A 27,763-nucleotide genomic window follows, 5' to 3' on the forward strand; every position below is an offset into this window, starting at 1 on the left:
AAATGATCTTTGAGGTCTCTTCCAACGCAAACCATTCTATAATTCTTTGATTCTATGGTTGTATGATTCCGTGATTCTCCTTACTCTTCTTTTTCTTGTTTAAGTATGTATAGAACAAACTTAATTGTCTTTAACGGTAGTAGCCAGATTGAGCTCTAGTTGGGCTTTGGCCCTTCTCATTTTGTTCCTGAACAGCCTCACTACACCTTTATAGTCTTCCTGAGTGAACCTCCCCTTCTTCCTATGGTCACAAAACCTCTTTTTTCTGCCTGGTCTCTATGCACAGTTTTCTTTTCAGCCAAGTTGGTCTTCTGTTCTGGCTCATATTTTGGCACGTGGGGATTTCTTTATTGGAGAGTTTCCAGCCGTCCTGGTCTCCTTTGCCCTTCAGGACTGCCACCCAAAGGACTCCACCAACCAGTCTCCTTAACAGGCTAAAGTCTGCCCTCTGGACGTCCAGGGTGACAGTTCTGCTAATCTCCCCTCCTTACTCTTCCAAGAGCCAAAAACTGCAATTAATTCATGATCGCTATGCCCAAGATGACCTCCAACCTTCACATCACACACAAGTCCTTCCGTATTTATGAGCAAAAGGTCCAGGGGGGTACCATCCCTCGTTGTCTTACCCACCAGCTGTGTCCACACACTCTAGAAACCTCCTAGACTGGTTTCTCTCCACTGTGTTGTACTTCCAGCAGACATCTGGTAAGCTGAAGTCCCCACGAGAATAAGGGCTAGCAATTTTGAGGCTTCTTACATTCTTCTTGGAGCTTCACAGAATCACAGAATTGTCTAGGCTGGAAGAGACCTCCAAGCTCATCTAGTCCAATCTCTGACCTAACACTAACAAGACCTCCACTAAACCATATCACTAAGGGCTACATCTAAACGTCTTTTAAAGACCTCCAGGGATGGCGACTCAACCACTTCCCTGGGCAGTCCATTCCAATGCCTAACAACCCTTTCAGTAAAGAAGTTCTTCCTAATATTCAACCTAACCCTCCCCTGGCACAACTTTAGCCCATTCCCCCTCGTCCTGTCACCAGGCACGTGGGAGAACAGACCAACCCCCACCTCTCTACAGCCTCCTTTAAGGTACCTATAGAGAGCGATGAGGTCTCCCCTGAGCCTCCTCTTCTCCTTCATCACTGCCTTCCTGAAAAATCAATAATTGTTAATAGTCAGAGGGCCGAACCAGGACAGGGAGCTTTCTCTTCATAGCCCTAATCAGGGCCCCATAGATGCAGCAGACTTCCCTATAAAGTGGGTCTGGTCTGTATATTGGATGTATATATGGATGGATGGATGGATGGATCCATATAGTTTTGGTCAATGGTTCTATATCAAGGTGGAGGTCAGTGATGTGTTGTGTCCCTCAGGGGTCTGTCTTGGGACTGGTGCAGTTTAAAATCTTTACCAATGACACAGATAGGGGGATCGAGCGCACTCTCAGTAAGTTTGCAGATGACACCAAGCTGAGTGGTGCAGCTGATACATCAGAAGGAAGGGATGCATCGAAAGGGATCCAGACAAACTTGAGAAGAGGGCCTGCGCAAACCTAATGAGGTTCAAGTCCAAGTCCAAGTGCAAGGTGCTGCACCTGGGTCAGGGCAATCCCAGACATGAGGACAGACCTGGAGCAGAACACATTGAGTGCAGCTCTGCAGAGAAGGACTTGGGGGTTCTAGTGGACAAAAGGCTCAGCATGAGCCAGTAGTGTGTGCTTGCAGCCCAGTAGGCAAATTGCATCCTGGCCATACATCAACAGAGGAGTAGCTTGCAAGTTAAGGGAGGTGATTGTCCCCCTCTGCTCTGCCCTTGTAAGGCCCCACTCGCAGTACTTCATCTAGGTCTGCGGCCCCCAGCACAAGTAAGATTTGGATCTGTTAGAGTGGGTGAACAGAAGGGTTGTGAAGATGATCAGAGGGCTGGAGCACCTCTTCAGCCTGTAGAATAGAAGGCTCTGGGGAGACCTTGTTGTGGCCTTTCAGGACTTTAAGGAGGCATATTGAAAAAAAAAAAAAAAAAAACTGAGAGCAATTTTTACATGAGCAGATAGTTATAGGACAAGCGGGAATGGTTTTAAACTGAAAAAAAGGGGAGATTTAGTTTAGATGTTTGGAGGGAATTAGATTTAGATGGTAAGACATTGGAAGAGGTTGCCCAGTGAAGCTATGGATACATCATCCCTGGAAAAGGTCAAGTCATGCTTGGATGGGGCTTTGTGGGAGGTGTCCTTACTCATGTCGGTGGGGGGGTGGATGTAGGTGAAGTGTTTTTCACTTAATCCTGTTACCTGTAATGGAAGCTGTGCCCAGTATTTGGGTCTGAACTTTCTACAGGCTTTTGCCACAGAAATGACAGATCACAGAAAGGTTGATGTTGGCAGGGGTGTCTGGAGGTCGTCTGGTCGAAAGCTGGTGCTCAAGCAGGTCCACCTAAAGCAGATTGCCCCGGACAATATCTTCATAAAAGGATGGTTCAAGGTCGGGTTGGATGGGACCCTGGGCAACCTGATCTAGTGGGTGTCATCTCTGCCCTTGGCGCAGGATTTGTAAACAGATGATCTTTAAGATCCCTTTCAACCCAAACCATTCTCTGACTCAATGCCGTGCAGAAGTACAGATATAGAAAAGCAGTTACTCTCTACTTCCCATCAATGAGAAACGTTCGGCCATGTCCTGGGAAGCAGTGCCTCAATACGCGTAGCAGTTATTCGGGAGGACAGACTCTTCCTCAATGAGAGCCCCATCGCTGCTTCCCCTTTCCCACCTTTTATTGCTGAGTGTGACATCATATGGCATGGAATATCCCTTTGGTCGGTTTAGGTCAGCTGCCCTAATGATGTCCCCTCCACATCACTTGCCCGATGATCTATTGAGGTCCCTTCCAACCCCTACAACTCTGTGATTCTGTGATTTTGTGATTCTGTGATTCTGATAATGGCTTTGCACTTGAAACAGAAAAAAAAAAGTGTTATATCTGGGCTATGATCAGAGCTGTCTGGCACTTCTGTGATATCCTTCCTGTGTGTCTTCAGTACCTCACGTGGGGCGCAGCAGGCTGGGAAGGGTAGCTGAAAGAATTGGGACAAGTGAAAATCCAGATAATTTCCCTAGGAGACTGCTTCACAGTGCCTTTCCTGTCAGCATTTGCACTTGTGTCTGCATTGTGCTCGTCAAGGCTGGGAGTCATCTCATGATCTGGGGGTGTGCACTTGCATTTGTGCTGCAGACAATAAGAAATTACTTTTGTGCTGAACATAAGCAGGCACCTCAAAGGAAGAACAGCTGCCCTCAGGGGAAGAACCTCAAGGGAAAAAGGAAGCACCACATTTATTGAGGTCTGGGATCTCTAGTAAGAGTGCTTCCCACATCAAAAAGCATCAGCTAAATAGTTGTGAGGGATTTCCAGAAGATTGTTGCTATATGGGAACCTAACAATCTGGGCAGGAGAGCTTTGGATCCCCCTTGATCAGCAGATTATCAGTAAGAAGAAGAAAGACAGAACAACATCAGAGCACTCAGCATCATAGGAAAAATCATTCTTTCTTACTTAATTTCATATTTTTTCCCAGCACAGTACTACATCCCAAAACCAGGAAGGTAGGACGGTGTTTCACACAGCTTCTCAAGAAACACTGGTAACAAGTCAGGCAAGAGGCCTTCAGGAAGCAAGGCATACTTGCAAATGACATAGAAGGATCTGCCATGATGGCTGAGCATCTAGAAACAGAATTCAGAAGTATTTTTAGGAAGGGTTGGTTCAGTTCATCAGAAAGCTCTCCCACTCTAGAATAGTAGACCACTTTTGCACAAAGATATCACAAGTATTTCAGTGGCCTGAAATCCAGGTCTACCTACAGAAATGGATCAGAGAAGGCTTAGCAAGCAGTGGTGAAACCATCTTTCATGAATTAGCTTTTAGGTTTTAATTTGGTGGCAAAAAGCATGGGGTTAAATACAGTCTAGTCAGACCTAAGGCTCTGGATTTCAGACATATATTAGCTGTGCGTTTTTATTTTGTCCCTTCACTTCTCATCATCATCAAACCCCTGTGCAATTTGTAGAGGCTCAGTGTCAGCCTTTGTTGCAGTGGGACCTGTCGAGAAAAAAGGAAAGAGCTTCACTTCCTGGCTGTGGCTACTACCAAAGGTGAAAGTGTGCAAAGCATTTTTCTGGTGGACATTGTAAAAGGACAAATTCTTGGCAGAGATGTCCAGGAAGATCCCAATCTTTTGTGGTCTACCACTCACAGTCAAACGGGTCCAAGGATCCGTGTAAGCCCAATAATCTTGCTCATCTGCCAACCCTATGACCCAGAAGCCATTCTGAGGAGACAGAACCACTTTTCCTTTGCGTGTCACAGTCTCCTGGGCAACACCCAAGATCCAGTTTCTCCTCTTTCCAACATCCACTTCCCAGTAGAGTCTCCCAGATGCATAAGCTTCCTTTGCCAACAGAAAAGCATGGGAATCAAATCTCTCCTCCTTGCTGGGCACCCTTCTGATTGCACCAGTGTCAGTCACACTCTTCCCATCTTCTGACACTTGCAGCCTCGGGTGAGCCGTGTCAGCATCAAGGGTGACATCAACTGCAATAGTCAAGTAATTAGTTAAGTAGTAAAGGGCAAGAAGGTTAGTACTTTGAAACTTTCTAATTGTTGAACTTGTGCATTAATTATTTCCCTTCCATGCCTTGATCTCCACTCTGATGAGCCCTAGGAAGTTTCTTTGACCAGGATCCCTCCAGCTTCTGCCATCCCAGATCTCCTATGTCCCTTCTATGTCCCATCTATGGCACACTGAGAGAGAGGCCAACCTTCAGCAAATTTAACACTCATAGAGACACTTCCCTGAAAATGGCATGTAGCTTCAAAGAGGAATGTAAGGAGATGATAAGCCTTTGCCTTAATCACTGAAACTGTATAGAGGTGACGAGAGGATAAGAGGCACGCTTATGCATAGATCTTGTCTTTGAGTAAAACTAGGATCACAAAATCCTCTTGTATGAGAATGGGGAGAAGTTCCATTGGCCAAGACTGGCACATACACCACGTTAGCATACACTTGGCAGTAGAAAAGCTTGAGCTAAACACCCTAAAATGAGCTTCTCCTTCTTCCAGTTTCTTCTGGAGAAGAAATAATGTTGTTTTACATTCCAGAAGCAGTAAACAAAGGCCTTACAGAGTTTCCAGGGCATCAAATGAAAAAGAGAGATGCAGAAACAATTTTTTTCCTGTTATTTTCAGAACTGTTACCTGAGAAGGGCAAAAATTTTACACAACTGCACTGAAGATCCAAGTAGTGGAATTCAGCAAGTTTTGTTTTCTTTTCTTACCTTTGTACCGTTGTGCATACAGCAGTTCTGTGGAAAACAAGAAAAGGACACAAAGGGTGTTTTTCAGGATACAAAGCATCCAGTGACTTAAATAACAGCCCATGCTGCTGGTAGAAGATCATGCTCTTCTACAGTAGAGTGACTCGTCTACATGTCAGAAAGTTAATCAGAAGACCATATAACCTTCCATGGTAAAGAAGAAAAAATCAAGTGAGGAAAACAACTGTTTACGTATAGGTCAGCCATAGATAAACAGGAAGTCCACAGTTTCTGTATAGTGGAGCCCTGCAGCACCAAAAATAAAAGGTGAAAGAAAACACGCAGAAAGCTTGTGGAGAAGCTGAAAGACACTTCTTATTCCTTGGGCTCTGGGCAGTACAACATCAAGACCCAACATTGGAAGAACCCCACTATCCTCCAGGCTGCTCACTATATCTCAGGGCAATGGCCCTGACTGGCACACAGAGCCTGCAACATTGCTGCCTCTAAGGCTATGACAGCCACATGCCTTTGCTAGCAGTTGAGGTGCTGAAGGACACAGCAGCTCTCCTTGGCCAGACCGTTGCACATCAGAAGCTGCACTAGCCCTAACACAGCACCACTAGACCTTCTAGCTGCCTCCCACTGGCAATTCAACCTGGCAGTTCCCTACAGCCCAGACCTTGGCGTTCCCTTTCCTTGGGGCTTTGCTCTCCTGAGGTGCTGCTTTAAGCCTTGACTCAGCATCGAGCTTTCACAAGGGAGCCCACTAAGCAACAGGGTCCCAAATGGTATAAGACCATCACAGCATCTGCTCTGATTGCATGCTGGGACCAAAAAGAGACCAGGATTGCCCCGTCCCTGATACATTCCTCCACTTAACTTTAGTGACAGTTTTAGTCTTTCCAAACACATGCAATCAGGGTCAATGAAAAATAAAAATAAACAAACAAACAAAAAAAGGATTAAAAAATTAAACATTAAGATTATGGGAGCGAAGAGCTTTCTCCAAGCAAGTGTCTCCAGTTTCTGCCAGGAATTGCTCTCCACCCAAAGGAAACAGGGCTGAGCGGTGGACCAGGCTCTCCAGCTCCAGCCACCACTTCTCAGGCTTCCGTCCACATTCCCCAGCTCTTGCTCCTGTTCCAAGGACTCCTCCACACAGGATCACTATACCATGACCCAAAAACCCCCACATATCAGCTGGCATGCTTGGCCTTCAGACAGACAGCCACACTCACCATTCTCCTTCTTCAGGGACTCTGTAAGAAGAGAGTGAGAAGGGAAGACACATTGCTTAGTATCCCGTCCCACAGAAGGACTGGTGGGCGAGCATGGGAAGCCTTCAGCAAGCCACACTCATCCTCCACCAGCACCTGCACCCAGCCACGGCTTCCCCACACACAGAGGCATGGGGGCAGTGCTGTGCACACACTCACCCTTCTCCGCATCCCCCTGCGCTCTGCCTTGCGCCTGCAGCTCCTCTGCAAAACACAGGTGGGGAGAAGGAAGAGACATGAGGGCTGTGCCAGGCAGGAGCTGCTGCCAGCAGGGGGAACAAGGGCTCCCTGGGCTCTGGGCAATATAGCACCCAGCCCCAACATTGGGAGAGCCCCAACCCACACTCCTTTCTGCTGCTTCCCACACTCACCCTCTACCAAGATCTGTACAGAAGCAGGACTACCCTGGGCACTGAGGCATGGGACCAGTATCCTGACTAAAACCTCTCTACACTTTCCTTATGTTTCACACCTGGAGTGCATCCTGTCTGCTCCCTACTTCCCAGGGGACAGTGATCCCCTTCCCTGGTTTTGATTTGTCTCAGAGTCACATGATTATAGTCTTGTCTCAGCTGCAATGCCATTGAGCTTTCACAAGGGAACCCCCTCTGAATCAGCATCCTTAATTTCACAAGAACATCCCATCAGCCGTGCCAAATGCACACTGGGGCACAAGAGAGCCCAGGCGTCTAGGAGAGTCCCAGCCCTTGCACTGTCCCTATTCCACTATGGAGCTTGCTCCATGGGCATCCATGGACTTTATACTCTGAACACTCACACTTACCAATCTTCCTCTGAGCGTTAATTGAAATGAAAAAAAATAATAACCAACCACAACAAAAAATAGTACCTCCAAGTTCCCTACTTCCCAGGGAATGGTATTCTCTTTCCCTGAGGTTCTTTTCTCATCAGTTGTCTTGCTTCACCAGTTAATTTGGCATTAATTACAATCTATATTCAGAAGTCAACCTTTCTCTGATCTGCTGTCTCCTGTCAGAAATTCTCACCATCCCTGCTGAATGTATACTGTGGTAGGAGAACAGCCTTTCGTCACAGGTGAGGACAACACTTGCATAGTCCCCTCTCCCAGTCAGAGCTCTCCCTTTGTACATCAGTTGTATGTCCTATATACTCAGACTTATCAATCCACTTGTTCTATCCCATTCTCCCTGCTTTGGTCTGTGGTATCACACCCATCAGGACCATTTCTAGCGAAGGACTGAACATCTTCTGGAAGGAAGGGGAGGAAGGTCTGTGGGCAACTGTAAACTTGTCTTGCTTATAGTACCACCCCTGTTACACTGCCATTGCCTCCTATGAGGAATGGAGTTGTCTGTCTGATGGAGGAGGGTGTTACCTGTTAGAAAGGACAAGGAAGAGACAGTTCTATTTCAGTGACAACACAACACAGCTTCACAGCATATTGTAGCATAAACCATGCAGATCATGGCTGTTGTGGTTTTTTGTTTGTTTGTTTGTTCGTTGTTTTTGTTTGTTTTGTTTTGTTTTGTTTTGTTTTTCCTGAGAAGGAAAATGTTCTGGGTGAGATGGTGCAAGGAGGACGTAATTCACACAAGGACTGATGTAGCACTCCCTATCCAATGGAAAAGAAGCAGAGCTTGCCAAAGGCCTGAGCCCAGGCTCTGTCCCTTTAGCTCTTTCTCTGATGCTTTCAGCCTCCTGTGGTAATCACTCTGAGAACAGCCCACCACCCCATGGTGGACAAGAGGACATGTCCAAGAGGACAGAAGTCAGAACAAAATTCAACTTCCCTTGCATTGGCTTGTATAAATTACATGCCAATGGAATGTGGAAAACACAGACACTATGGTCCTGCCTGATAGGTCTTTTAGTTAAAATGGAGAGTAGGAGTTGCCCTAATCTGTATCTCTAAGCAGGTTTTGTGGGCTGTGGGAGAGAAAACTCTTTGTTGATGAGGAAGATGAGTAAGTGAAAGGGAGAAACAGTAGTGGAATGTTAAGGTCAATGTTCCTAGAGCCTCAGCAGGGACCTTCACCAATGATACAGAACACTGAGAGCTCATCAAACACACTCCCTTCAAAGAAGAGGGAGAGAAGAAGGACCTTTACAACCTGCAGACACCACATCATCATTGGAACTATCTCAATAGTGAGGGAACTTGGGAACACTCTCTCTCAAAGCAAGGACTGTATTTCTCTAGCACATTCTAAGAGACCCTAAGGGCATGCTCAGTGGATGTTGTCTCTAAAGCATAATGTTGGCTTTCAGGGAGACAAAGACCTGCTGGAAAATTACTGTACTCACCTTGTTTCTTGTCGATCTCCATCTGGTTCTCCTCGGACCAGGACCTCTTTGCTGCCTCCAAATCATTGCTTCTTCTGCCCTGTATCTCTGCTCTGAGGATCTCAAGGTCTTGCTTTCTAGATGTCTCCACGTTCTGTAAAAATGTCATCAGAGATTGCATTTTTTCAGAAATTGCCTGGAGGGAAGTCTGGGTGTTGGCCAGTTCCTCCAGAGGTGGGGCTGCATGCTGTGAGACTCCCAGTTGGCTCTGCAACGCAGACAGCTTCTCACTCAGAATCCTCTCCACCTCTTGCCGCATGGATTCTATGGCCCTCGTAGTGTTTCTGTCCACGGTCCTTCCTGCAAATAAAGAGAGGAGCCACTGAGAAACTGACATTGCTTCCTGGGAACTGGGTCACAGAATCACAGAATCACAGAATCGTCTAGGTTGGAAGAGCCCTCCAAATCACCTAGTCCAATCTCTGACCTAACACTAACAAGTCCTCCACTAAACCATATCACTAAGGGCTACATCTAAACGTCTTTTAAAGACCTCCAGGGATGGCGACTCAACCACTTCCCTGGGCAGTCCATTCCAATGCCTAACAACCCTTTCAGTAAAGAAGTTCTTCCTAATATCCAACCTAAATGTCCCCTGGCGCAACTTTAGCCTATTCCCCCTCGTCCTATCACGGGGCACGTGGGAGAATAGACCAACCCCCACCTCTCTACAGCCTCCTTTAAGGTACCTATAGAGAGTGATAAGGTCACCCCTGAGCCTCCTCTTCTCCAGACTAAACAACCCCAGCTCCCTCAGACACTCCTTGTGAGACTTGTTCTCCAGACCCCTCACCAGCTTTGTTGCCCTTCTCTGGACTCGCTCCAGCACCTCGATGTCCCTCCTGCAGTGAGGAGCTCAAAACTGAAGACAGTACTCGAGGTGCGGCCTCACCAGAGCCGAGTACAGGGGGACAATCACTTCCCTAGTCCTGCTGGCCACACTGTTTCTTATACAAGCCAGGATGCTGTTGGCCTTCTTGGCCACCTGAGCACACCGCTGGCTCATATTCAGCCAACTATAAACCAATACTCCCAGGTCCTTCTCGGCCAGGCAGCTTTCTAACCACTCATCTCCCAGCCTGTAGCGCTGCTTGGGGTTGTTGTGTCCCAGGTGCAGGACCCGGCACTTGGCCTTGTTGAACTTCATACAGTTGGCCTCAGCCCATCCATCTAGACTATCCAGATCCTCCTGCAGAGCCTTTCTACCCTTGAGCAGATCAACACACGCACCTAACTTGGTGTCATCTGCAAACTTACTGAGGGTGCACTCGATCCCCTCGTCCAGATCATCGATAAAGATATTTAAGAGGACTGGCCCTAGTACTGAGCCCTGGAGGACTCCACTAGTGACTGGCCTCCAACTGGAATTAACTCCATTCACCACAACTCTTTGGGCCTGCCTATCCAGCCAGTTTTTAACCCAACGAAGCGTACGCCAGTCCAAGCCGTGATCAGCCAGTTTCTTTAAGAGAATGTTGTGAGAAACAGTGTTAAAAGCCTTACTGAAATCAAGGTAAACCACATCCACAGCCTTCATTCTTGTCTTTTTAAAGGGGGAGAGCACTTCCTCTTATAAAAGTCAGAGAAAATGCTCTTCAGATTTCAGTGCGAAGGTGGATTTCTCACTGTAGCATGAAAGGTTCCATGCCTGAGATGTTTTTTCCAGGCAAGGGATATCGATTATGGTGGGAGGAGGAAATCCACACAAGGTCTGAGAGGGCACTACTTAGCCACGGCAAGTGACGTGCAGCTTACCAAAGGCCTGAACACTAGTTCCCTCCCCTAAAATCGCTTTCTAGGGTTTTCAGTCCCTCACAGCAATTCCCCCTCATAAGTGACTCCTTCCCCATAGCCCATGGGAAGTGGGCTCTGGATGGAGGAGGACAGAATGGAGAAGATCCTTCCACCTTCCAAGCTTTGGTTTGCATAGATTGAATTCCAGAGGGATGGACAAGGAGAAGAGGCTCCGTGATCCTGCCTGAAGGCTTGTCAAAGTGCTGCTGGGTGGGATGGAGGGTAGGAATTGCTCCACTGTATCTCTCCAGGCAGGATCTGTGGTCCGTGGGAGAGATGACTCTTTGTTGATGAGCAATGTGAGTGACAAAGAGAGAGATGGTATTGGAGCCTGGAGGTGGATGTTCCTAGAGCCCCATCTGGAACTTTCACCACTTGCAGGCATCAGAGATAGACTATCAAGCCAAATCCCTTCAAAGGGGAGGGAGAGAAGAAACACCTTTACCACCAGCAAGCACTACCCTATCATGGGGCTTTGTCAGTAGAGTTGGACACAAGACCTCTCCCTAAGAAAAGGCTGTCCTTCTCACTACCATGGAGGAAACGCCGGAGACTAGCTCGTACAATGGAGTCACTGAATGACACCATTTGCCTTCAGGAGGCCATCCTGCTTTTGTCTGGGATAGGTTAACTGTCCTCATTGGAGCTGGTATGATGCTGTGTTTTGGATTTGTGATGAAAATAATGTTGATAACAGGTGGTTGTTTTAGTTGTTCTGGGCAGTTCTTCCACACAGTCAAGAGTGTCTCTGCTTGTCATGAGGCTTTGCCAGGGAGGGTGCTGGGGGTGCTCAAGATGCTGGGAGGGAGCACAGCCAGGACAGCAGACACCAGCTGCCCAAAGGAATCCCATACAACACCTTGTTCAGTATTAAAAGCTGGGGTAAAGAAGGAGGAAGGGGAGACATTCATAGTTATGGCATTGGTCTCCCCAGGAATTATCACCTCTGATGAAGCCCTGCTTTCCTTGTGATGGCTGAACATCTGTCCACTGACTAGAAGCAGTGAATGACTTCTGTATTTTGCTTTGCTTGTGCTTGCAGCATGTGTCTTGCATTGCCTATTAAACTATCTATATCTCAACCCATCTGCTTTCTCACTATTTCCTTTCCACTTCTCTCCCCCATTCCCCCACCCTCTTAGAGGAACATGCTAGAGAAACATGCTTAGAGAAACATGCTAGAGAAACATGCTTAGAGGAACATGCTAGAGGAACAGCTATGTAGTGTTTCCATGCCCACCGGGGTTAAACCACAGGATGAAGACTTGTTTGGGGATTGCTGTGCTCACCTAGTTTATTGTCGATCTCCAGCAGGTTTTCAGAGATTGCCTGGAGGGAAGTCTGGGTGTTGGTCACTTCCTCCAGACGTTGGGTTGCATGCTGTGAGACTTCCAGTTGGCTCTGCAACACAGCCAGCTTCTCACTTAGGACCCTTTCCACCTCTGCCCGCATGGATTCTAGGGCACTCGTGATGTTGACCTCCACAGTATTTCCTGCAAAGAAAGAGAGGAACCATTGGGAAACTGACATCGCTTCTTGGGAAGTGGCTCCTTGTCTTTCTAATGGAGAAAGGGGGTTGCTCTTAGAAAAGACAAAGAAAAATGCTCTACTTATGTTCCAAGGCAGACCCATCCCTGCATTATTCCTTCACAAGACCAATGAAGTTTATCCTGTGTTTTTGTTTTTGTTTTTGTTTTTTCCAGTAGAGGGGCACTTTTGAGGGTAAGATTGTGATGGGCGGAGGAAATCCACACAAGGACTGTGTACTCCTTATCCAATGGAAGGGTAGTAGAGCTTTCCAGAACTGTGAGCCCAAGCTCCCTCCATGCAGCGATGTCTACATAGGCTCTGGATAAAAGTGTACAGAAGAGAGAAGATCCTTCCACCTCCCTTGCATTGGTTTTGATGGACTGACACCAGAGTGATGGGGAAAGAACTCATGCCCCATGATCCTGTCTGAAGGCTTGTCAAAGTCTTCTGGGCTGAACAGAGCATATGAATTACCCTAGTATAATAAAATCAAAGGATATCTTGAATTGGAAAAGATGCACAAGGATCCTCAAGTCCAAATCCTGGGTCCCCAAAGGACCACCAAAATAATCAGACTATGTATCTGAGAACATTGTCCAAATGCTTCTTGAACTCCAGCAGGCTCAGTCCCATGACCACTTTCCTGGGGAGCCTATTTCACTGTCCAACCACCCTCTTGGTGAAGAACCTTTTCCTGATACCCAGTCTGAACCTCCCCGGTTGAAGCCTCAAGACGGGCCCTGTCATGGTAACCAGAGAGAAGAAATCAGCACCTGCCTCTGTGCTCTGCCTTGTGAGGAAGTTGTAGACCGCAATAATGTCTTCCCTCATTATCCTCTTCTCCAGGCTGAACAATCCAAGTGACTCAGCCGTTCCTCATATTTCTTCCCCTCCAGAATCTTTACCATATTTGTTGCCCTCCTCTGGACACTCTCTGACAGCTTTATGTCTTTCTTCTATACTGTGGCACCCAAAACTGCACACAATACTTGAAACACTAGCGCAGAGCAGAGCAGTACAATCACTTCCCTTGACCGGCTAGCAATGCTATGCTTGATGCACACCAGGTTACGTTTGGCTCTCCTGGCCACCAAGGCACACTGCTGGCTCATGGTCAGCTTGCTGTCAATGAACACCCCCAGATCCCTTTCTGCGGGGCTGCTCTCCAGCATCTTGTCACCCAGTCTGTACGTATAACTAGGGTTGTCCCTTCCTCCTGGAAGAATCCAACACTTGCTCTTGTTAAACTTCATCTTGTTGGTGATTGGCTCTCTAATTTGTCCCTAACTCTCTTGAAGGCCTCACCATTCTCGAAGGAGTCAACAGCTCCACTCAATTTGGTATCATCTGTGAACTTGCTCAGAAACCTTCCAGACCCACATACAAATCATTTATGAAAACGTTGAAGAGAACTGGTCCTAAAATGGAGCCCTGGGGAATCCCACAAGAGGCAGATTGCCAGCCTGATGTAACCCCATTTACAAGAACCCTTTGGGCCTTACCTGTCAGCCAATTCTTCACCCATCTTATTATGCTTGTATCTAACTGTATACTGGTTATTTTGTCCAGAAGGATACTGTGAGAGACAGTATCAAAAGCTTTACTGAAATCACAGAATTGTAGGGGTTGGAAGGGACCTCAAGAGATCATTGGGTCCAACCCCCCGCCAAAGCAGGTTCCTTAGAGCAGGTTGCACAGGTAAGTGTCCAGATGGGCCTTGAACATCTCCAGAGAAAGAGACTCCACAACCTCCCTGGACAGCCTGTTCCAGTGCTCCATCACCCTCACCGTGAAGAAGGTCTTTCGCATGTTGGTGCAGAACTTCCTGTGCTCCATTTTGTAGCCTTTGCCCCTTGTCCTGTCCCCACAAACCACTGAAAAGAGGTTGGCAAAATCCCTCCATCTCCCACACTTAAGATATTTGTAAACATTAATAAGATCCCCTCTCAGTCCTCTTTTCTCAAGGCTGAACAGACCCAGGTCTCTAAGCCTTTCCTCATAGGGGAGATGCTCCAGGTCCCATATCATCTTTGTGGCCCTCTGCTGGACTCTTTCCAGGAGATCCCTGTCTTTTTTGTACCAGAGAGCCCAGAATTGGACACAGTACTCCAGGTGAGGCCTGAGCAGGGCAGAGTAGAGGGGGAGGATCACCTCCAGAAAGATTATTTTGACTGGCTTCCTTTGGTCATCTAGCTGGGTGATCTTGTCGTAGAAGCAAATTAAGTTTGTTAGACATGACCGTCCCCTAGTGAACCCATGCTGGCTCTTACCAATGACTGTGCTGTCCTTCATGTGGTTTTCAATAACTCCCAGAATAATCTTTTGCATATATTTAGTAGGGACTGAAGTGAGACTGACAGGCCTGTAATTACCAGGGTCTTCTTTCTTGCCCTTCTTGAAAATTGGAACCACATTTGCCCACTTCCAGTCAGCTGGGACCTCTCCAGATTCCCAAGACCATTGAAAATTAATTGAGAGAGGTCCTATGATGACATCATCCATCTCTCTGACTACTCTGAGATGAATCCCCTCAGGCCCCATAGACTTGTATGCATCCAGGTGGAGCAGAAAATCCCGCACAAGTTCAGGGTTGACTGGAAGTTTATCGTTTCTGCAGTCATGGTCCTCCAACTCAGAGCAGATGAGACCCCATCATGGGTGTTGAAGACAGAGGCAAAAACTGCATTAAATGTCTCTGCTTTGTCTATGTCCGTTTGTTAGATGACAGTCCTCATCAAGTATTGGACAAATGTTTGCTCTGGTCCTCCTTTTCCCATTAACATACTTTAAAAAGCCTTTTTTATTGTCCCCCATTATTCTGGCCAGCTTCAACTCTTATCAAGCTTTGGCAGCCAAGATTCTCTCTCTACAAATGTGAGCAGCATCCCTCTAGTCCTCCCATGTCTTCTGACCTTGCTTCCAGAAGCCACACACTTTCTTTTTCTGCCTAAGCTCTTGAAGAAGATCCCTGCTCAGACAAGTCGGCCTTCTGCCCCTCTTGCTTGACTTCTGACACTTTGGAATTTTCTGTTCCTGTTCTCTTAGGAAGTGGTGCTTAAAAACTAACCAGCACTGATGGACCCCAATGTCTTTAAAAGCAGTTTCCCGGGGACCTTACTAACTAGTCCCTGGGCAGTTTGAAGTCAGCTCTCCCCAAACTCAGTGCTGAAGTTATGGTGGCAGTTTTCCTCCTATCACAAAAGATTTTGAATTTGACTAGCTGTGGTTGCTATGGCCAAGGTGACCACCTATCACCACATCACCCACCAGACCCTCCCTGTTTACAAGCAACAGGTCCAGGAAGACACCTTTCCTAGTAGGTTCCCTTAGTATCTGTACCAAGTTTTCATCAAGGTGCTTCAGGAATCTCCTGGACTTGTTTGTCTCAGTGGTGTGATATTCCTAGCTGACATCTGACAGGTTGAAGTCCCCCATAAGGATAAGGGCAGCTGATCTAGAAGTATCTCTCAGTTCTTTAAAGAATAGTTCATCGGTGTCATTGTCATGGCTGGGTGGTCTATAGATGACTACCTCAACGACACCCCTTTTATTTGCTTGTCCCTTGATCCTCACCCAGAGGTGCATTGTCACTGACTGCAAGCTCTGTACAGTCCAGTGCCTCCATTATATAGGGTGCCACCCTCCATTTCGGCTGCCCTGTCTGTCCCTTCTGAAGAGCCTGTAACTGTCCACCGCAACACACCAGTCACAAGCCTCTTCCCACCAGGTTTCACATGCCAATGATGTCGTAGTTCTGGGACTGGGCCAACGCTTCTAGCTCCTCAAGCTTCTAGCTCCTTGTTTCTCACACTGCATGCATTTGTATAGAAATAATTCAGGTGTCCAACTGAACCAAGCCACTTGTGGGGCAGACTGAAGGTTCTCAGTAGCATGCAGTCCCTCAAATATTGGCAGGCACTTCTACAGCTTATCACTGCTGGGAATACTCATTGAGAACAACCCTGTGGAGAGAACTTGGGGGTTACAAAGGGCTACAAAGATGATTAGAGATCTGGAGCACATCTCCCATGAGGAAAGGCTGAGAGAGCTGGGGATGTTCAGCCTGAAGAAGTGGAGGCTCTGGGGAGAGCTTGTGGTGGCATTTCAATACATAAAAAGGTCTTATAAAAAAGATGCAGAGGGACTCTTTACTTGGGTAGATAATGATAGGACAAGGCAGAATGGTCTTAAACAAAAAGAGGATTGAAATAGATTAGATATTAGGAAGAAATTCATTACTGTAAGGGTGCTAAGGAACTGGAACAGGTTTCCCAGAGAAGTTGTGGATGCCCCATTGCTGGAGGTGTTCAAGGCCAGGCTGGATGGGGCCTTGGCCAGCCTGACAAAGTGGGAGGCATCCCAGCCTATGGCACGGGGGTTGGAGTTAGATGATCTTTAAGGTCCCTTCCAATCCAAGACATTCTATGATTCTATGATTCTAGCTCTTTGACTCTCTCCTGCATCCCAATTGAGCAGAGTGAGTGAGTGGCTATGTGGTGTTTAGCTGCCAAGCAGGGTTAAAACACAACCAAGATGAGTCATTCCCAGACTTTATTGGATAGCAGAGCATTTGGGAAGCTCCTACCTTCGAGACAGGTTCCAGTGGAAAAAGTCCACTACCTGGCTGGTGCAGTGAATGAATCTCACACGCAGCCTTGACCTGTTTATTTGATAGGACCCTCACGCTTAGGAGAGAGATTCCTCCTTTGCTGTCTGAATGAAAAGGAACGAAAGAAGTGACATGCCAGCTGCCCAGCATCTTCATACAAGCTCATCATGGGAAAGCCTTCCACTACCAATCACAGCAGTACACTGTACTAGAGTACAATATGTATGATGTCAAATATGTATCCTTGATCCAGGACCTTGGTAGGACCTGTATTGGGGGCTGATAAAAATTCGACACAAAACAATCTAAAAGGTCAGCAGGCATCTCTGCCAATGCTACCAATTAATTCACTCATTCTTAGGCAACTTCTGCCAGTGTTCAGAGACGTCTGACCCTTGTCTCTCATCTGCTATGCCTTCACGAGATAGATCTCTTCCTTGCCTTAGGTGTTCCTTTCTGCATGGTAGTCCTTCCTTGAGGACCTCATGGGTCCTCTCCAGGGGCATGACCATTCCTGACGCATGCACAGATGAAGCTGAACACAGAGAGGGGAAGTGTTGTGTGCTTGGAAGAGCCAATAGGGAAGGCTTACTGTGCTCTTTCCAAGAGCAATGGTTTCACGATGCTGGGGTGGGCCTTTAGCATAACAGACCTCTACAGGTTCCTCCTCTCTGGCAGTCCCCCACACCAGCTACCATCCCAGAAGGAGCAGCAAGTGCACAAACAGAGCCGGGAGGGGGCTGAGGATGCCTGAGCCCTCTGTGCCCAACGAGCTAGAACTGTTTGCATTGGACAGGGGAGACATGACCTCTCACAAAGTGTGGCCAGAGAGACAGAAAACTCTGGAAAAGCCCTTATGAGGAAGCCACCTCATAGAAAACTATTCTTGCTGGAGACCTTCCTAGCTCTGAAGTATAATCTGTGGAGCAGCACTAGGGGCTCTGAGGTAGGATGGGACCCCAGGAGGCAGAGGAAAGCAGTGCCCTTTTAATTCATCCCAAGACAAGTGCACTGCTCCCAGTTTCTCTGCCTCCCTTTGCCTCCAGACAGCATACATGAAGCCAGGCTCTTACCTGCATGGGGAGTCATCTTCCTTCCTCCAGGGACTGTCTGCTGAGGAGCTGCAAAGCTAGCACCTGCAAGAGAGTTTGGGGTAAAGAATTCCCATTGCTTCCCTGGGCAGAGGAAGACACGTCCTGGTGTCTTGCCCTACTTGTCACAGGGAAGTGCCACAAAGGGGTGAGACACTCCTCCTTACCGTACAGCAAAGGTAGGAAATCTCGCAAGGACCTGTTACCCCTCCCAGCATCTTCCTCTGAGCACATTCTTTGAAAACTTTCCACTCACCACCACAGCAATACACTCTTCTCGAGTAGGATGTGACTGGCATCAGTGAGGTGTGCCCCTAGCATGAAATCCATCCCTTCCTAAAGGCTAAGATTTCTGCTTTGGTCTGTAAGGGCTTCTCTGTGTAACTTGCTCAGAGGAGTAGACCCCCCAAGGGCTCACTTCTATCTGCAGTGATCCATCCCACCCAAAATGTTCGCAAGGATGATCACAGGCAAGAGGAGTGGGCTCCAGCATACTTAGGAGGCTCAAATCTTTTCTTTACCTCTTTACACACACAATTTTTTGCATCCCCCTCCACCCTGCTGTGTGACTGCAGCTCCTCTGCAGAATCCTCTGCAGAATCCTCGTCTGCCCCCCATCCCTTTTCCCCCTGCTTAAAATGAAGGAGTAAAAGCAACTACTTCGGTGGCCGATGGGCTTTTCTTTGAGAATGCCCAAGCTTGGGAGCACCAGTTGGAACCCAGACCATGGCATACTGGCAGGCTCCATCATAGTGATATTTCAGGTGCAATGGCTATTGCTGGAGCGACTGTTCTCACTCGCCACCTCCAATGCCTCTGTCCCCACAGAGAAAGCTTGTGGGCAAATAGCTCACCATACATTGCATAGAGTTCCTCTGCACAGTCACCACGGCCTCCAGAGAAGACAGGTCAGGTCAAGACACACGAGTTACAAGGCAGTGCCTTCTTGGACTGTCTACCTCCACATGGCACAGAGAATGCCTCTGATGGAGGCCTTGGCTCACACTCCTTCCAACTACCTCTAGCACCCCTCTGACTCCGGCAGGGACCATTGTCACCAGCCCAATCCTTGCACCTCACCAAAAGGAAAGAGGGCTGCTCAGTGAACCAGGCTCTCCACCTCCAGCCACCACTTCTCAGACTTCCCACCACATCCCCTTCTCTCACTCTCGCTCTGGCTCTAAAGCCTCCCCCACACATGACACCACCAGCAACACTATACCACTGCCCCAAAAACCTGGGCATTAGCTGGTGTGTTCGGATTCATGGCCCCACTCACCGTTCTCCTTCTCCAGGAAGTCTGTCAGGAGAGAGTGGGAAGGGAGGACACATTGCTTAGCACCCCATCCCACCAAAGGACTGGCAGAAGAGCACGGAAAGCCTTCAGCAAGGCACACTTATCCTCCACCAGTACCCGTACCCAGCCATGGCTTTTCCATGCACGGAGGCATGGGGTCAGGTCTCTGCACATACTCACCCTTCTCCACATCCCCCTGCTCCCTGCCTTGCACCTGCAGCTCCTCTGCAAAAGACAGGTGGGGAGAAGGAAGAGAACTGAGGGCTGTGCCAGGCAGGAGCTGCTGCCAGTACAGAGGACAAAGGCTCCCTGGGCTCTAGGTCATTCGCCATCAAGCTAACACTGGGAGACCTCCACTGCCCTCCCATGTCTCCACGCACCTTGGGGAAATAGCTCTGCCAGGCACACATGGCCTGCTATGTGTACGTCTCCATACTCATGACAGCCATATGCCTGGGTTGGCAGTTGAGGGACATGGCACCTCTCCTTGGCCACACCCTTGCACACCAGAATCAGCAGTACCCCTACCACAGCACCCCTAGACCTTCCTGCTGCCTCCCACCAGGAATTCAACCTGGCACTACCCTATATCTCAGTGCATGGCATTCCCGTTCCCTGTGGCAACTTCCTCTAGGACCATTTCTAGCAAAGGACAGGACATATTCTGTAAGGGGAGAAGGTCTGTTGGCAACTGCAAACTTGTCTTGCTTATAGTACCATGGAGCTCCCTCCCTCAAGGCAGTCTTTTTGGACAGTGTTTGGAAGAAAGACGAGGGAAAGCTGTGAGAGGTTTTCTTGAATTCAGACCTCTCTCAGCATCCTGTTTGCATTACAAACCCACATCTCCTTTCCACAGAAAGGATCATCTCACAAGAAAGCATATTCCTTATAATTTTGGAATGTATCAGTCCTACAATTTGCTAATTGCTTTCCATTGAAACAATAAAGACAGTAGAAAAGTAACAGAAACCTTGCTCCCAGCCAAAAGACATAACACCTAAATGTGAAATATATATTTGTACTTAGAAGACATAAATAAAAATAATGAAAACTCACTTGTATCAATGAATGGGTGCCAGATGATATACTTGAAAATCTGTAGTACAAATGCTAAAAACAAGACAATATTATTATCATCATGACAGAACATAAAGCATGAACAGTTAAATTTGGAATGCCATCGCCCCAGAGAGGACAGATTGGTATTCATTTTATCATAATCTGAAATCTTCCATTTGTTTTCTACAAATGCTGAGGATTTTATTTCATACAGAAATGCCCCAGAGGCTTTAAGACATTGGCATGTTTAATATGCAGAAACCATGTTCTCACTTCTGATGCTCACAAGAGCTCATTTTTCTTTTTTCCCCAAGTAATATTAAATTTTCCAAAATATATCATCTCAATTGCATCAAAGTACTAGCAAATGCAGGTTGATTTGGTGAATTCTACGCATTGTGAAGGAAGAAAAAAATGTGGACACCAGATTCCTAACATCTTTACTGATAGATGTCCAGTTAATAAAGAATATTTATTGTAGAATCATAGAATCATAGAATATCCCGAGTTGAAAGGGACCCACAAGGATCATCAAGTCCAACTCCTGGCACCACACAGGTCTACCCAAAAATTCAGCCCGTATGACTATGTGCACAGTCCAAATGCTTCTTAAACTCTGACAGGCTTGGTGCAGTGACTTCATCCATGGGGAGCCTGTTCCAGCGCATGAAAACCCTCTCAGTGATGAACCTCTTCCTGATGTCTAGCCTGAACCTCCCCTATCGCAGCTTGACACCATTCCCATAGGTCCTATCACTGGTCACTAAAGAGAATAGATCGGCACCTGCCCCTTCGCTCCCCCTCGCGAGGAAGTAGTTCATATACTATACTCGTATACATTCATATACATATACTCATGAGGAAGTAGTTCATATACTAAGCCACACACACTAACTAACTAACTAACTAGATAGATAAAAAGGTAATATGAACAAGTATGATGAGGTAATGAAAAGAACAAGTGTTTGTATCGAAGAAAACTAACTTCAGTAAGTCTGGGTGCTAGAAACACAGAGGATCTGGAAAGGGAAAGAAGGCTATTTTTATGGGGTTACGATGGAAAATGTTGATTTGTGGAGTTGAAGAGCTTTGCGGTACATTTGGAAGGCTTGGTAAATTCTTGAGTGAATTTACCTACAAAAGAATTCTTCTGAAGGAATCCAGAGCTGCTAGCTTCTTGAGAAGAATGAGTTATCTATGACATGGGATGTCTATGCCACTTTGGAGGGACAATAAATTGTTGGAAAATGTGGGTTACAATGTTTTTGGAAGTTCACTGCAAAGAAGAATTGGAAAATGGGGAGTCTAGCATGGGGGAATAGCTTACCTATTAAAATAAGGAGGAGGAGGCAAAAGAGGTAAAGAACCCAGAACCAGTCACAGTTTTCTGAAAAATGGAGAAAAAGCAATTTTAAAAAATGACATCAAATTCCTTGCAATATAACACAGACGTAGAGTGGCAGTGGGGGGGTCACACAGTCTGTCCCTTTTGGACATGGTTAGCAGAAGAACATTTTACAAAATAATTATTCATATGGAAGAGTGGTGAGGAACGCTAAAAGTTTTAAAGAAAGTCTAGACACAACCTTGGTGTTTGCATTTTATATCACTGCTCAAACAAACTGGAGATAAACTGGGAAGTATTTTTTTTTCCCCTGGGGAATTTTTAAATTATACTTTATCTTGATATTATGCCTCTATTTTTATTCAGGAGCATACCTATTTCCTACACGACCTCTGAATGGAGTGATATTGCTCTAAGTGGTATCATAAAAATACTTTAGCTTAAGTTAAGTTGATTTTCAAAGCTTTAAACAAGTAAAAACTACAGAGGAAAGCTCAGCCTTAGTCTTGCTGCTTGAAAACACCTTTCAGCCAGAATAATTCTTTAAGAGCCTAACACCGAAGTATTTCATTGCTGGTGCAGATCTCAGCATCTGACAGTCTAAAGATCTGTGAGAGAAACCTCTCTGCCGAAATCAAAACATAGAGGTCCATGCTAGTAAAAAGGCTAGAAGCACTGACCTCAGGAGCCCACTGTCTTCCTGGCTTTCCTGGCATCACCAGATGTTCTTCCCTTTTCATAAAATCATAAAATCATTAAGGTTGTAAAAGACCTTCAAGATCATCTGGTCCAACCATCACCCTGCTACCAATGTTACCCATTCAAGCATGTACCTAAACACCACATCCAACCTTTCCTTAAACATCCCCTGGACGGTGACTCCACCATCTCTCTGGGCAAACCCTGACTAATTCTGAGAAGAAATGCCTCCTAATTTCCAACCTGAGCCTCCCCTGGAACATCTTAAGGCCATTCCATCTAGTCCTATCAACAGTTACCTGTGAGAAGAGGCTGACCCCCAGCTCCCCACAACTTCCTTTCAGGTAGTGGTAGAGAGCAATAAGACCTCCCCTGAGCCTCCTCTTCTCCAGACTAAACAACCCCAGTGCCCTCAGCTGCTCCTAACAGGACTTGTGTTCCAGACCTTTCACCAGCTTCGGAGACTTTCTCTGGACACACTCCAGGGCCTCGATGAACTTGTTGTAGTGAGGGACCCAAAACTGAACACAGTACTTGAGGTGCGGCCTCACCAGTGCAGAGTACAAGGGGATGATCACCTCCCTGGTCCTGCTGGCTACGCTAGTCCTGATACAAGCCAGGATGCCGTTGGCCTTCCTGGCCACCTGGGCACACTACTGGCTAATGTCCAGTGAGCATTGACCAGCACCCCCAGATCCTTTTCCTCTGCACAGCTTTCCAGCCACTCTGTCCCAAGCCTGTAGAGCTGCATGGAGTTGTTGTAACCAAAGTGCAGGACCTGGCACTTAGCCATGTTGAACCTTATCCCATTGGCCTCTGCCCATAGACACAACCTGTCCAGATCACTCTGCAGGGACCCTCCGGCAGACCTACACTTCCCCCCAACTTGGTGTTGTCTTCAAACTTACTGACGGTGCACTCAATTCCCCTATCCAAATCATCAATAAAGATATTAAAGAGGAAGGGTCCCAACACCGACCCCTGGGAAACACTACTGGTGGTCAGTCGCCAGCTGGATTTCACTCCATTCACCACTACTCTCTTTGCCTGGCCATCCAGCCAGTTTTTAACCAAGCAAAAAGTGTACCTGTCCAAGCCATGGGCTTCCAGCTTCTCCAGGGGAATACTGTGTCAAAGGCCTTGCTGAAGTCTAGGTAGACTACATCAACAGGCATTCCCTCATTCACCAGGAGGGTCACCCGATAGAAGGAGATGAGGTTGGTCAGGCAGGACTTGCCTTTCATGAACCCATGCTGACTGGGCCTGATCCCCTGGTGGTCCTGCATATGCTGTGTGATTGTATTCAGATGACCTGTTCCATCACCTTTCTTGGCACCGAGGTCAGGCTGACAGGCCTGTAGTTCCCCGGGTCCTCCTTACAACCCTTCTTATAGATGGGCATCACATTAGCAAGTCTAAAGTCAACTGGGACCTCTCCAGATTACCATGACTGCTGAGAGATGATGGAGAGCGGCCCAGCAATCACAACCGCCAACTACCTCAGCACCCTCAAGTGGATCCCATTTGGCCCCATGGACCTGTGATGGTTCAGGTGGAGCAGCAGGTCTCTAACTGTTTCCAGCTGAACTCTGTGTGTGTGTTGTGTGGGGGGGGTTCTTCTGCTCCTCATCCCAGACTTCCAGGTCAGGAGGCTGAGTACCCCAAGGATAAGTGGTGGCTAGTAAAGAAGTCTAGTCTGATATAAAGAAGACATTAAGAACCCCAGTCTTTTCCTTATCTTCAGTAGTCATGTTCCCCCATGCATCCAGTTTTCAGCCACAGCCTGGAGGATGGGATGCCATGACTGCAGAGACATTGACTTCATCAAAGTTTTGAGCAACATGCTCCTGAACAAAGTTAACTATGGAGCATTGTTGGAAACCGAGTGAAATAATTCACAGCATTAGGCCCATCCTGTTTATTAGTGCAGGTTGATGTTAAAAGCAGGTACATTCACTTCCTCAGAGAATGTCAAAATGCAATAAATGGGTCTTAATTGCTGCATACCTGACTGTTGAGCAAAGGGTAGACTGGATTCCACATTAGTGGTCAAGAAAGAAGGAGATGGTTCTCCACAGGGTATCTCAGTGGAACTTTCTGTTGCAAAAACACTGTCCTTCTCCTGTAGAATGCTTGTCTGGGCCAGTGAAGATAGATCTTCTCCTTGGGGATTAACCCACGTGGCTTTGGGCTTTACAAAGGAACCTCTTATTCGGCTCTCGTACATACAAGTGTTCGGCTTTTGCAGAATCATTCCATTCAGGGAACCTGCAACAAAGGCAACTTACCACCACTGTATTGGGCACAACAAAGAAATGCCAACTATGCCATGAGAGAGATCTCACAAAACACCTGCACTTTTGTTGCTATTTCGTCGACAGTTAAAACCATATGGCTTTTGAGCATTTCATTTTATAAATTTCAGAAACAGCAGGAACACTTCTCTTTGTTTTCCACTCACAAATGTGTAACTTCCTGCCGAGAAGGGGTCTGATTCCCTCAGCAATGCAGATGCAAGTGTTAAAATGTTACCTACCAGTTCGGCTTATCTTTTCTTTGACTAGTGTGACTACACATTGGACATCTACATCATCACAAGGCACTGTCATGATGCTTTGCAATGCAAAAAGGTCTCTCTTATTCCAGGTTACATAGGTCTTGGCCTCCACATTTTTATTGCCTCCTCCATATTTTGTCCAAAGGACTTCAGGTTTTGGGTTCCATCCTTTTGACTTACATGTGTAGCGACACATGCCCTCCTCCTGCTGATCCCTTTCCAAAGTTGGCTTATTTCCGAGTGCTGTAATGGAGTTATTGCAATAAGGATGAAACATGAGAGTTATATAAAAATAAAGACAAACATATAGGTAAATAAAAAAATAACTACAGAAATATGGTGCTTTCAGATTTTTTCTGTTTTGGCTTGTTTCAATTTGTTTGTTAATACACAGCTCTAAATATTCATAGTACATAGAAATTGGTCATACTTGGTCAGATCAAAAGGGCCATTTAATTTGACTCCCACAAGGAAACATACTAGGGCATCTTATCACACAGAGACAGAGAACCCCAGTGAGCCTGGATGATGATTAAGTCAAGAAAAACTATCTGGGAGCTTGCAAAACAAGAGTGAGCAGTCTCCACATGACTGAGGGGGAATATGATACAGGATCATAAAAAGGAATGCTCTGGAGACAAAGAGCAAGGAATTCTTCCATCTTATCCAATACCAAAATATGAGACATCAAATCAGACTTGTCCAACAGAAGGTCGGACTTGATAAAGTGATTTCTGGCAGCATTTCCAGGTTTGCATTTAGGACAGGTCTTCCATGATGGGAAATTTCAAATGAGGAGAGAAAAGGGGTCCTTAACATATCATCGTGCTCACTACACATAGGTAAATCCCTAGTAGATCTGAGTCTTTTTTTTTTTTTTTTCATTTTACAAAAACAAACAAAGTTGAAGTTTACAAAGCTAACTGGAGAAGCTGAATATCGATAATTCCATAGTAGAAAAACACTAAAGGTACTCATACAAGGATAATCAGCCGTTCCCCATTGCACTATTTTCCACATGACAAGCCACAGGCCCCATGCCCTTCAGTATCCTGTCTTCAGATACTCAGAACTGAAGCAAGACTTCCCAGCTATTTCCTGGGTCTCTGCATATTTCCCCAGGAGAAGGTCTGAACTGTTGAGCAAGGAATAGGCAGAGCCTGAGAGCCCTGATGGGAATTGAACTCAGCATGGTAATAGCAGGTCACATTTCACTGTGACAATCTCTCTGCTTACCTGTAACATCAAGGTGAGTAACAGCCTCCTGTGAGCCAGCACTGCCACTCACCACACAAACATATTCCCCCTCATCAGCTACTTGCACTTGCTGAATAATCAGGAGAAGTGATCTTCTTTCCCAGCGCCCCTTAATCCTGCACCATTCTTCATCATGGCACTGCTCCACCACACCACCCAGGCTGGAGGAAAAGCACAGTGGAGTATCCCTTTCCTTTTCCTTTTTGTACCAAAGCAAGCATGTGTTGGAGGGGACACTGTGTGTCAACTGGCAGGACAGAGTCACTTGCTCACCAACACAGACAACTGAAGGATCAATGCTGATGGTGATAGGATCTTCACCTGCAAGGAAGAGGTGGGACCAAATGCATTATTAATTTTTTTTTCTGCAAATATACTCTTTATATTGAGAAAGCAATAAGGCAGAAAGTTATGCATTACTTTAATGCAAAACAGAAATCTGAGGTTTAGGCTAGAGTTGTCTAGTCCCCTGCAAAAATGAGGACAGGGTCTTCAGTCAATGCTACCACCTCCTTCAGGCACATACACGCATGGATTTCCACATTTCCAGGTTTCATATACATGGCAGTCATGTTATATGTTCATGGAGAAGAGGGGTATTGGGGGCAGCAATTTATTCAAGAAGACCATAGGTACACTGGTGGGAGGATTGCAAACAAAAGCTCACTGAGCTAGGAGCAAGTTACCATTAATGAGCTGCAAGGAGCTGACAATCTGATCAGCCTGAAAGCAATCTGCGTAGGTTCTTGCTCTCCACTGACCCTGGCTGTACTACCTGTGAAAGACTGACCAGGCCTCTTTCATCTGTGTGGTAAGATAATACACCTATGTTTAGTCCCTGAGATAGCCAACGCTCCAGATCAGGACTGTCGTGTCTCACCTCATCTGAGATAGCCAATGTTATCCCACACTTGGGAGTTGTCAGACATTACACAGGATCTACAGTACCTTTATTCCTTCAGGGAATGGGAATATGAACAGAAGTGCAAGTGTGATATCTTAGGAAATTGGCTAGCTGAACTGAATACTAAGTCATGCTTAAGACATGAGCAGAACTACTTGGAGCCAGCTCCTGATCATGAAGTGCCAGGCATGGGATTAAAACAAGTATCCTAAAGGTGACTCAGGCAGGGACTGGCATCTCAGTCCACAGTAATCTCATTCAGGAGTGTCCATCTACACCAAAGCTAGATTTCAATAATTGTTTCTCTCTGAGGGGCTTTTCACCCTGAACAACAACCCCTTGGTAATCAGCAACTAAAATAGTCCACAAAAGATATGCTTAACTTGGTGGTACTTACTTTTTTCTACCAATACAGGAAAAAGGGGAAAGGAAAGGTTTTTTCTTGTCTGTTCCAGCTTCCTCCATGGATCCTGCTTTCTTCATTTCATTACATGCACTGATCTTTCATAGAATTCATCATATTTATTTCTATTCTATAGCTAAAGTGAATTGCTGCATATAGTAAGGAGTTTCTTACCTGTAAACCACTTTGAAATTAAAAAACATTTTGGAAGAGCTAAGAACAGGATTGCTCTGAGATTCATTTCTGAGCACACGTCCTGAAAAACTTCCAAAAATATAATGTCGATCAAGTTAAG

At 46.5% G+C, this 27,763-nt stretch overlaps 1 protein-coding gene across 1 annotated transcript; it reads right to left on the reverse strand.

Annotated features, from left to right (window-relative positions):
- Positions 1–4,030: 4,030 nt before the first annotated feature.
- Positions 4,031–27,709, reverse strand: LOC126913618 (butyrophilin subfamily 2 member A2-like). The gene is made up of 14 exons (XM_050716035.1): positions 27,643–27,709; positions 26,141–26,482; positions 24,884–25,147; positions 24,355–24,615; positions 21,631–21,690; positions 20,301–20,354; positions 19,368–19,469; positions 19,227–19,247; positions 12,007–12,210; positions 8,885–9,223; positions 6,758–6,802; positions 6,560–6,580; positions 5,340–5,366; positions 4,031–4,593 (listed from the first exon to the last, which is right to left on the reverse strand). The coding sequence occupies exons 1-14, from the start codon at positions 27,707–27,709 to the stop codon at positions 4,031–4,033; spliced, it is 2,370 nt and encodes a 789-aa protein (XP_050571992.1).
- Positions 27,710–27,763: the final 54 nt, after the last annotated feature.

The sequence above is a fragment of the Cygnus atratus genome, chromosome 32, assembly GCF_013377495.2.
Source record: "Cygnus atratus isolate AKBS03 ecotype Queensland, Australia chromosome 32, CAtr_DNAZoo_HiC_assembly, whole genome shotgun sequence".
NCBI lineage: Eukaryota > Metazoa > Chordata > Aves > Anseriformes > Anatidae > Cygnus > Cygnus atratus.